Source organism: Thalassophryne amazonica, chromosome 13 (assembly GCF_902500255.1).
Source record: "Thalassophryne amazonica chromosome 13, fThaAma1.1, whole genome shotgun sequence".
Classification (NCBI taxonomy): Eukaryota; Metazoa; Chordata; class Actinopteri; order Batrachoidiformes; family Batrachoididae; genus Thalassophryne; species Thalassophryne amazonica.
The window spans coordinates 14,875,274-14,887,380 of record NC_047115.1 but is presented as its reverse complement, the minus strand read 5'-3'; the positions used below and the strand labels follow the sequence as shown (position 1 = coordinate 14,887,380).

The following is a 12,107-nucleotide window of genomic DNA, read 5'->3' as shown; positions in this document are numbered from 1 at the left end:
GTCTTCAAAGCTACTGAAGTTTATATGCACTGGCACATTTTAAAAGCCCACGTATGACTTTCAGTTCATGTATGACAGTAATTTTGGGTCTATTTAACACTGTTAAGCCACCATAAAGGTTGAAACATGAAGTGACTGATTTCACCCATCAGGGTCAAATACAACAACATATTTTGAAAGCATTCATGTATGATGTAATGGGTCCATCATGTTCATGTAATTATGGGTCCATCGAGAAGCCTTAAGACATGTAAGTGATCAAACATTAAGTCTGATTTTTAACCTTCAATGTCACTCAAGATCAAATCCTCAATATGATATTGTGAAAATGAGCAATACCTTTACATTTTTAATTCCACATTAAACACTTTAAATTCAGTTCACTTTTACTGAGGAACATCAATCGAGGGCAGACTGCCATAAAATTAGGCACAGGTTTTATACTGGCCAGACATTCAGGGCGTCTCCTGTCAATGATCACAGATAAAACGCTGTCGTCATCGTTACACAACCACTTTTTAGCACCCACAAATTCTAACATGCATATAATTTTTTTTGTCATGGCAGATATTAATCATAAGATGTTACGTTCTGTCTCAAGTCACTGCTGATAGCATGTGAGCGTCTGACAAATACGATCACCCACTGAAAGGTGAACTGTTCCAGTGATGAGCTCAGCCAATTTGTATTTTTCATTGCTGATAATTTGCACAGGTTGTTTACTTAAAACAGAATAAATGACATAATTCACGCAGTGTCTCGCCTCAACATAAGGAACCACCACATCGTCACTGCTATTACAACAGAAGTAAACCAGTCACTTGATTTCAGGAGAGAACACTGCGGGCTTGTACAATCTCACACAATGATCCTACCACGTGTTTCTGTCCAGAATTGTTCTGAGAGATTCTTCCTCATTCCATTTTTTTTTTAATTTATGCATTTATTTTGTTCCAGCTCACGCTGACCAGCTCCTGTGGCCGTTGTAACAAAAAGTTTGGACACAGCTAATAGTTTTGGGCAACAAATAGTGCTCTATTTAATGTACTAAATAAAAACTGCAGTTATACCGCATTCACCCTGCAGCCTTTATAACCTCCGTGCAGCCGAAACAACTGGAAGAACTCCGGTGTTATATTACAAAATGTTCCTTCAGGTTCAACGTTTGAATCCTTCAAACACACGGTAGTCCTGCTGCACTAATGCAGCACAGGATGAAGTAAGACACAAACTGTCTCTAAGGACCACCTCGGTCCTGTATCTGTCTCACTGTGCACACCTCTGGGTGCTGCAGGTACCATTCAGACACAATCTGCCCTGAATGTGCTCGCAGTGGGAGCACAGGACTAAATACTGCATCTGTGACAAGTACTTAGCATCAGGTTCAGCATACATGCTGCGGGAGGCTGTGTAGTGTCTGTGCTCCAGATGCAGAACCCAGAAAGACGGGTACCAGCCTCAGCAGGTCTCTGAGAGGGATGCCCAGCTGGCTGCTACGTGACAATAAATCCCCGAGTGAAGTGCAACCTGCAGGAGAGAGTGCAGAGAACGTTTCAGAGCTGAAAGCAACAGGAAAGGGTTCATAAATGAAAGGCAAACACTTCAAAAGCTATTTCATGTGGTTTTGAGACTGTGTGGCTGTATTCATGGTTCAAACAGTCTGATCCAAAAGTATTTGGACAGATGTGACTTACCCTATAGTCACATTAGCTAGAAATAAGGGCGAGAAGCATTTGGCCTCTATCGCTTGATGGGCGTTCTGGGGGCGTGGCCAACTTGTACTTACTTGATGTTACTGTGCAGAATGTTTAATGATAGATTATAAAGCACAGAAAAACCCAACACTGCCGCTATACGTTTTTAACTTCATGCGTGACTGCTTAACGAAACCAAAGTTTAGCCACGTGACAGTAACGTTCCTGTACTGCCAGTTAGCATGCTGACGTCTCCATAAAAGGTCTTGTAAATCACTTCAGAGGTGTTACCTGGTTACAAAAAGCATTTATTTAGAGTTAGAAATCTATTTCTCACTAACTTTAACAAAATATATGAGAAAAAATGCCAAAAATATGAGATTTATAAAGAAATACAGCTGTTTCAGAGCATTTTCCGCCATCTTGATTATTTTGTCTCTTGCCGATGTAAAACGGCCACTCTGATTGAAAATGAATGTCAAGCCGTCACTTTGCCGCTGTCGTTTGTAACTAATGTGACCGTACAGTCATACTTTGGTGCGATATACAGTCTGGAAAATACAAGTCTCCGAATTCATTTACAACTATCATTAAGAAACAAAATCTGTGAGAAAAGCCACCAAGACACATATGACAGTTCTGAAGATGTTACAGGCTCCTGTGGCTGCACGTGGAGAAATGGCACATACTCCTATACAGGAGACTGTAGCCTGTATTCAAATCTTTCTCTGCTCCAGTCCACCATGACGTGGAGTTTAAGTGGCTGCAGATAGGTGGCGCTGTCAGGTGCATGCGTTTGTCTCACCGTCCAGTTGTGTGTTCACATTCCTGAGGCAGGGGATGGAGCGGTACACCAGGAAACAGGCCAACATGACAGACTGGGCATCCTTAGAAAGGGGCTCCCCCATCATGTAGGAGCGCAACACTGAGCTGTTGTCTGCAGGAGGAAATAAAAACAGGCTGAATGTGTTTTTTTTTTCCATATATGTTTGGTGCGAAATACCTGCAGTCATCACTGGAGCAATTGTAAGAAAAATGACTTAAATAGAAGCCCAAATTATACGTGTATTAATTTCATACAAAATGTCACGTTGTGAAGTGAAGCAGCTGATCGGTTAAAGACGCTTGTCTGTGTGAACAAACGTCAGCGTTTAATTGAAGATATAAGAAACCGTAACTGAAGTGGCTCCTTTTACAAATCAAAGTGCATAATTATGCTCAACAGTAAAGTGTCAGAACTGTATCACAATAAAAAAAAAAATTAGACTTCAAAATCAAAATATTTGCAAAATAAGCAGGACTATGTCTGTTTTTCCACAAAGGCAAAAAGACTCCGTTTCATAGATTCTTTTTTTTTTTTAAATAAATGATTTAAACTGGCTTTGTGAAAGCACTGGTTTGTTTGAGCGGTTTATAAATTCCTAACCTGAACGATCCACATTGTGTGTTCCCACACCTCAGTGTGTGAGCCACCGATGGAATGTACACACGACAATGTGACTGTGCCACGCCCTGTCCTACAAACATGTTAAAACACATCCACGCTCTGAGATCAAAATCCACACAGTGAAATTTATGCATGAAGAATCATCCTGGAAAATAAAATAAACTGCAAACAAGCACAAAACTAAGCAGTAGAATCCTACATTAAATCTGTCATTCTAAATTAAATGTGTGGGGCAGCTGCTCGTTAGGAACCCAGCAGCACAACAAGCACACAGTCTGCACTAACCCACGGCAAACCTGGACAAATGTCCACAAGTTTGTCAACATATGAAGTTGTTCTCCAGAAGGCTTTTAACAAAAGGACAGTTCAATAATTCTGACCTTTGGACCCCAAAATCAAGAGGCTTTTTGGGGTCATCATGCATAACACACATACCAAGTTTGGTAACAACCAGGCAACTAGGAAATAAATTACTGCGGTCAGAAGATTTTTCTTTTAACAAAGTACACGCCAGTGACATTGACCTTTGACCCCCAAAATCTACAGGCTTCATGGGATCACTACACATAATGTATTCACCAGGTTTGGTGACAATCAGGCAAAGTACAACTGAAGAAATCTTGCTCAGTGAGTGCAAGTGACGTTGCACTGACTGACTCACGACTGTTGGCACATAGTAACATCGAGGCCACTGGCTGCGCTGTGGAAAAAAAGCATATGTACGACTGCATTTTATTTAATTTAGCTTTTTCAGAGGTAGTAACTACACCGATAATAACTTATTGTACAATATACGGACACAACTTCAGTCATTTTTATCGAGTTCCGATACTTCCCTTTGCATTTGCATGTGCAATTGTTTACATAATAATGTCACCAACATTTTAGCTAGAGGATGCCAGGTACAGGTTTAGGAACATGCACATTAGAGGGACAACGTAGGTAGAATTGTTTGGAGGCAAAGTCAGAGAGAAGAAGAGACAGATGTTTGAGTATGTGCAGAGGAGGGATGGAGTGAGTGAGAAGGATGCTGAGGCATGCAGGTGGGAAAAGGAGGCCAAAGACCAGACCAGGTTAATGGATGTGGTGAGAAAGGGAATATAGGACGCTGGGAAGACAGAGGAAGACACAGAAGACAAGGTGTGATGAGACAGATGATCTGCGATAACAACCCCTAATGGGAGAAGCTGGAAGAAGACATCCAAGCCAGAATAATTAAGATGAATGTTTAACTAATTAATATATTGTGCTGTTTAACATATCTGGACATGCTTCAACTCCAGTGAAGGAGCAATATGTCCACTGCTGACCCCCTGCCCCTCCTAACCTGTCAGCCACCTGTCCAGCACTACATCCACTTTGTTCTTCATGACAGGCAGAAACTCTGAGGTGAGCAGGGCACCGTGGCGGCTGGAGGGTCCCCGAAGCATCCTGCTGTCCCAAAGTTCAACCACGAGGCGCAACTGCCACAGGGTGAAGGTCTGGAGCACGTCTCCTGTCTGCAGAGCAGCCACAGCCTGGAAACCACCAGCAACATCATGAAGACATCATCAGCGATACTGCGTCCAATATGGATGCTTAAGGCATCTGGAAAGTATTCACAGCACTGCACTTTTTCCACATATTATTATGTTACAACATTATTCCAAAATGAATGAAATTCATTATTTTCCTCAAAATTCTACACACAATACCCCATAATGGTAATGTGACAAAAGTTCTGTTTTGTGTTTTTAGACTTTTGCAAATTAAAAAAAAAAAGAAAATAATAATAATAAAAAACTCAGAAATCACATGTACACAAGTATTCACAGCCTTTGCCACAAAGCTCAAAATTGAGCGCAGGTGCAACCTGTTTTCACTGATCATCTTTGAGATGTTTCTACAGCTTAATTGGAGTCCACCTGGTGTAAATTCAGTTACTTGGAAATGATTTGGAAAGACACACACCTGTCTACATATAAGCTCCCACAGTTGACAGTACATGTCTGAGCACATACCAAGCATGAAGTCAAAGGAAGTGTCTGTAGACCTCTGAGACAGGATTGCCTCAAGACACAAATCTGGGGAAGGGTACAAAAACATTTCTGCTGTTTTGAAGGTCTCAATGAGAACACTGGCCTCCATCATCTGTAAAATGCAAGACATTCAGATCCACCAGGACTCTTGTTAGAGCTGGCTACCCGTCTAAACTGAGCAATAGGGGGAGAAGGATCTTAATCAGGGAGGTAACCAAGAACCCGATGGTCACTCTGTTAGAGCTCCAGCATTCCTCTGTGGAGAGATGAGAACCTTCCAGAAGGACAACCATCTCTGCAGCAATCCACCAATCAGGCCTGTATGGTAGAGTGGCCAAATGGAAGCCACTCCTCAGTAAAAGGCACATGGCAGCCCACCTGGAGTTTGTCAAAAGGCACCTGAAGGACTCTCAGACCATGAAAAACAAAATTCTCCAGTCTAATGAGACAAAGGCTGACCTCTTTGGCATGAAAGGCAGGCTTCATGTTTGGAGGAAACCAGGCAACATCCCTACAGTGAAGCATGGTGGTGGCAGCATCATGCTGCGGGGATGTTTTTCAGTGGCAGGAACTGGGAGACTAGTCAGGATTGAGGGAAAGATGAATACAGCAAAGTACAGAGACATCCTGGATGAAAACCTGCTCCACTGAACTCATGACCTCAGACTGGGGTGACGGTTCATCTTTCAGCAGGACAATGACAAAGCCAAGATATCAAAGGCATGGCTTCAGGACAACTCTGTGAATGTCCTTGAGTGGTCCAACCAGAGCCCAGACCTGAATCTGATTGAACATCCCTAGAGAGATCTGAAAATGGCTGTGCACTGACGCTCCCCATCTAACCTGATGGAGCTTGAGAGGTGCTGCAAAGAGGAATGGACAAAACTGCTCAAAGATAGGTGCACCAAGCTTGTGTCATCATATTCAAGAAGACCTGAGGCTGTAATTACTGCCAAAAGTGCATCAACAAAGTATTGAGCAAACGGGGAAGATGCTCATCATGACATGTGCTTGTAGAACAACAATAACCAGCTAACAACTAACTCATAATAAAAAGTACTCACCCTCAGCAAAGAACCATGCATCTGTCCAATCTGCTACCACAGATAAGGGTTTTTTTTTTGTCTTTAATGTTTAAATCAACAAAAATAGTTTGCTTCAAAGGTGCTGGGGTGACACTGCAGCATCTTTCTGAAAAGTTGTGGGATTTTCAATTTAAAAGCGCTTGAACAGTGGGTGGAAAAAAGAAAAAAAAAAAGATCTGCTCTGAAGAAAAAGAAAAGACAAAAAAAGGTGTTTTGTCTGGAGGTGGCTGCTTTATAGACACATGGCCTAATTCACCCATTAGCTCTTCTCATGTCATAAATCTCATTAAACCAAAACATTTGTGAGGTGGATAATCTAAAATTTATATTAACACTGCAGATATTATGGAAATAGTTGTGTGTGTATGTTACCTGCTCAATGGCGATGTATGTGGGTAACATCTCTGGACATTCCTGAGTGACGCACTCGTACAACATGGCTAAGAACAACAGCAGGGTGTCCTCTCTCTACACAACACAGACACACAGAGACGGGTTGATGTGTGAATTACATTCATTCTTTGCAATCTGACAGCTCCACCTACTATAAATGTGTCCAGACCCTGATGAAAGCTCACCTCTCAATCCAAAATAATTTATGATAAACTAGTTTATATTTTGTTATTATAATGAACATTCTAAATGGTTAAACATGCCTTTTGGTCTAGTGGTTAAGGTGTTGGGCTTGAGTCCAGAAGATCATGGGTTCAAATCCCCGCCTGACTGGAAAATCACTCAGGGCCCTTGGGCAAGGCCTTTAATCCCCTATTGCTCCTGGTGTGTAGTGAGCGCCTTGTATGGCAGCACCCTGACATCGGGGAGAATGCAAGGCATAATTGTAAAGCGCTTTGAGCGTCTGATGCAGATGGAAAAGCGCTATATAAATGCAGTCCATTTACCATTACTCCTGACTGACTTACAGTAATACTAAATCGGTGCATTCTGCATTTCTTGCTCATACAATCAAACAATTTAAACTGAAGCAGTGGAGTTTATTTGGGTGCCTCAGATTATATCAATTCCTCTTATTAATGCCTGCATGTTTTCCTCACAGTTCAATGTTGCAAGCACATGTTCGAGGCCACGTCTGATGTCACGTTGTCGGAAACTCTGTTTCCAGCAACAAGTAAAACGGTCCTGTAAACACATGTAGGCCCACATATGTCCACAGAGAAGACTGATCAGGTATCCATAAGAGACGCACACACACACACAAAAAAAATACAGCATCCATGTCTTTCCCACTTAGACAACAAATCCCCCCCCCCCCCAAACGACTGATGTGTAAGATGCAACCTTATTCAAATAATTTCACACCAAATCAACTGTGACACAGCAACAATTATCAACTGTGACAGGAAACACAACTTGTCTCAATTATCAAGAACTCCAACTTCCTCAACAATTTCAATACAGAAAATGGATCCGATAGAGAAAGAAATGTGAGAAGTTGTTTTAGACGAGGAGTGACTCTACTGATAAATGGCAGCAACATTAATATTATGGTAAAAATTACAAATTTTCTTCCATTTCACTGTGCAAACTGAAACCAATGAGCTGTGTGCAACCACACAAATTAATGTGGAGCTGCTGCAAAGGAGCCTGTTAGTTCAGAAAATGGCATCAAGTGACTCACAAGCAGAAAAAGCACCACTCACGACGATGTCGACAATCGATTTTAACTTGATGTAAAAGGCATTAAATAAGCAAACAGCTGCTCAGAATCTGCACACACTACGGCTGAGATAAAGACAGAAAACCTGCATAACAAAAATTTGGTAGGTTAGTGTCATTCTGGAATGCAGAAGTGAGTGAATTTACTTATGTACATCTCAGGTTAAAAATCATGTAATACTTTTTTAAATCTGTCTTACTGTATGCACACTGGACTCACTCTTCCCACTGAATATACTGTATGTGTCTCACAATGTACACAGTATTTCTATTATTTTTCCATCTGCCAAACATAGGTATTTGTGTTTCTTTCGATTTGCACTTTACTTTGTCCTACTGCCCCACAATTCTATTATCACAACTGTGACACTGCACATTTCTCCATAAATAAAGGAAGGTCATATTTGAATAGTAAAGCTTCCTGATCCTCTCCAAGATCTGGCTTCCATTATTTTCCAAGTAGAACTTACTGTAATTCCTGACTAAAACAGCATTCTAATCCACTAATGATTTTTCCGCAAATCTGATTGGTTAATTGTGTGAGATTTCAGACCGTATAATATCGGGTATAAGGTCGCAAAATATTCAACCGTTTCAAGTTTAATGTATTACTCCGCGCCCTGAGCAGCCGCACGCTGCTATGCAGATGTCAATAATGGTGCTGTTAGCTGAGAGCGAGAGAAAATCGCATACCAATGATAATGCCAAAATGGGTGAATTTAAGCTACCATACAAAAGTATTGAGTATATTCTGATACAGAACAATTGTTTCACATTTGATGGATTAGTCTGCACTCTGACTGCTGAGCGACACTGCCTCAACGGTAAACCTCGCCGATCAAATTACCTACAGAAAAATAAACCATGCAAATGATGGAAATGGATTACAATTGGAATGACCCCCCTTGTGTCTGATGATTTGCAGGCGTTCATGCTGGTTATACGATCACAAATTGAGCTTTACAGATATATTTATGGTTATTCCCTAAATATCATATCCTCCTGACTACTTTCCTGGTAGTTAGTTAGTTAGTAGTCATGTGTAGATGCTTATCATATGGTTGAGAATCAATTGTGTAATGAAGCACCATTAATGATGGGAATGTCTGCTACCAACATAGATGGACATAACCACAATATCTGCAGTCTGCTCACTTGACTGCATACCAGCCATTTTCTGACAAAGCGGATGACTGCTGAAGTGACTGTTTCATGTACCTCAATCAGCAAGTAGAGAAAAGCTTTGGGTGAATGCTCTCCTGTGGATGGATGCACAACATCTTGAGTGCTTGAAAGCAAGTTTGTCTTAGATAAAGACTGGAAAAACAAAAAGCGGGGTCTTCACTGGATTTATTTTGTTAATAAGCCATGGTTTGTCTCCAGATTAGCCCTGTGTTCTTTTCCATCTGGGTCCTGTTAGTGAACCTGTTACATACACTTCTTCTCAGTGAATTACAGGGTCCATCAGGGATGTGTTCTGGGCCCTATCATCTTCAGTACTAACATAGAACAGGTGTTGGGAACAGACACGGAGTCGAGTCGTTGCAGGATGGAGACAGGCTCATCGGCTGAACGCTCATCACTGGTTTCCGTAGTGTGAATAGGATAAGAGTCTACGACTCCCTCTCAAAGGGACACTCATCTATCACAGGTTACTCGCAAACTAAAGTGTAACCCGTGGGAAATTATTGCAAGTATGTTTTGGCCAGGACAGACGGATGGACGAACAGCGTTTTGATGTCCCCTGCCGGAGTGACAGGGGACAATAATGCATGGCGTTACTAGCAAAATATTTTAAATATAAACTAACAGAGTTACTTTAGATAGATACCAATACACTCATAGCGTCTGTTTCTATAATAAAATACCAGATTTATAGCTTAGCCTACTAACTATATTTAATTTTACTACTAGTCTACATACTAAATTACCTATACTACAATCTTCTCCTGTGATGTCTTATCCTTCTTATGTCTTATTACTTATTATATTATATATACTTTTTTATTGAGCCACTTGGGTGGGTAGGGAGAGTTCCCATGGGATAAAAAAGCTTTTTGACCTACCATCCCTGGTTCTCAAGACCAGGCACCTAAGTGGCCCTACTCTACTCCTTTCTACTCTCCTATTTTACTCTTCCTTTTTAGATATTTAGATATACCTTTATATACTACTATAGTTCCACCTCACAACTGGAATATAATATATACTCGTAAGATATATCTTACTGAATTTTCATGACAAATGCAATGTTTGACATTATATAATGGCTGAGTGGATCCTTGTCATTTGTTTGGTGCTTTGTATGTCACATGACATGGATTATTCATCCCATTTGTTTCATTGCATTTAGAATGCAAATTTGGTTCCATATGTTTGGTACCATTGCACTCTACACACACCTACACACAGCGCGCGCACACTCACACACAAAACAGTGAAAACCTGGACTAATTTCTGAAGTGATTTTTTTTTTTTTTTTGCTACACTGAGGATGTACACACATGCACAAGCGGCGACCTGGTTGTGTGAACGCACACACACGCGGGACAATGACACAAGTGACACGACGATTTGAGTGAGCTAACTGACAGTGCTAATTCTTGCTGTGTGCTAACACACACAAAATCCACTCTGCCGTAAGCCGTCTGGATGCATGAAGGGCTGTTCAGATGAAAAGCTGATGTGAATTTTGGTTGGACTGAGGAGCTACACAGTCTTTTTTTTATCATGGAAGTCCGCAGTCAGTGCACAGCATCACCGGACTACACGTCACAATTTGGACTTTAGCAGCAGTGGAACACCAAAATGTAAGTCCCTTTTCTGTTGTTAATAAATTAATAAAATATAAAATAACAAGGATCTATTTTAGCCGTTTTATATACAAACAAATAATGAATGTTTTTACATTCTTTCAATGGAACAAAGCTGGAACAAACCCTTGAACTCTGCTTCGCCTTGTTCAATGGTTTGTTCCAGCTTTCACCTCATTCGTACCATTGAACTCAAACATTCATTATTTGTATATCATCCACTGCAAAAATCACCCTTGGAAATGGGAAATGTCAATAATCAAACATGAAAGATACTTCACACAACAACAGGTGTAATAAACATTCAGTAAAAAAAAAAAAAAAAAAAAAAATAGTGCGACACTGTGCATATTTAGGGTCTGCTCCTTTCTCTGCCCCTGGCCAATGCAGTGTCTCTACATCTGAAGTTGGTCCCCGGGCACCGGACTGTGGCTGCCCACTGCTTCTAGTGGTTGGATTGTGTATAACTGTAATTAGGATGGATTAAATGTAGACAAATTCCATTGTACAATCACAATAAAAGGCTTTATCCTCCATTTATTTAATATGAAGAAGTCCACAGTCAGAGGTATGGTTTGTGCCCCCCATATCACTTCACGCTGTGAAATTACACAATCCAACTATGTAGGTGTCTCACCCCACCAGCAAAGTGTGTCTGTCTGTCAGGTGGGTCCTCTGCCATAATTTGATCATTTTTAAGCATGCACACATCTAATTTTTTTCATGCAGGTACACAAAATTAAAGTATCAGGCGATACCAAACCAATTCAACATCTTTTTTTAAAGCATTCCATTTGCACTGAGTGTTGATTGTGATTTAGATTAGGAACTGAAAAAAAAATCTGAGATGACTCAAAGATGACTCGAAGAATTGCATCTTTGGATGTATGTTATCACGTATGTTCTGCGTATTAAAAAGCATGATGCTGCAGCTATAAATTACTTCTACAAATGGAGTTTTACACCAACTTCAATTTTAGACATTTAACCCGATAACATTTATGACACTGAAGAGGAATTTATGTGGTGCACTGGGATTTATACCTTCGCATTATATGTTAAACTCACATGTTTCATTCCATCAGAGGATTTGCAGAACAACTCGGCAAAGGAGACCAAAGCAGGTTCTGAGGTATATGTGGAGATAGGCTGTGGAAATGCAGAAACGGACAATGAAGCCCAGAGCATTCGTTCACATTAGTTACATTACTGAATTCAAAAACCACCTACAGTCAGTATAAGGGAACATTGAAAAACAACAGCAAAAAGACACAAAGTGAGAGAGGAAAAAGAAAGAAAAGACTAGGAAAGAGAATTAAAGGAGTAAAGAAAAAGAGCAGAAACGTAAGAATGGTGGTCCTGTATGAGGTAAAAGT

At 40.7% G+C, this 12,107-nt stretch overlaps 1 protein-coding gene across 1 annotated transcript in view; it reads right to left on the bottom strand.

Annotated features, from left to right (window-relative positions):
- Window positions 1-967: 967 nt before the first annotated feature.
- Window positions 968-12,107, bottom strand: part of anapc1 (anaphase promoting complex subunit 1) — a 101,289-nt gene continuing 90,149 nt past the window's right edge. Inside the window, 5 exon segments of the mRNA XM_034184626.1 lie at window positions 968-1,527; window positions 2,500-2,631; window positions 4,469-4,658; window positions 6,617-6,712; window positions 11,800-11,880. Of these exon segments, the coding sequence (XP_034040517.1) occupies window positions 1,385-1,527; window positions 2,500-2,631; window positions 4,469-4,658; window positions 6,617-6,712; window positions 11,800-11,880 (642 nt within the window). The 3' untranslated portion in view covers window positions 968-1,384.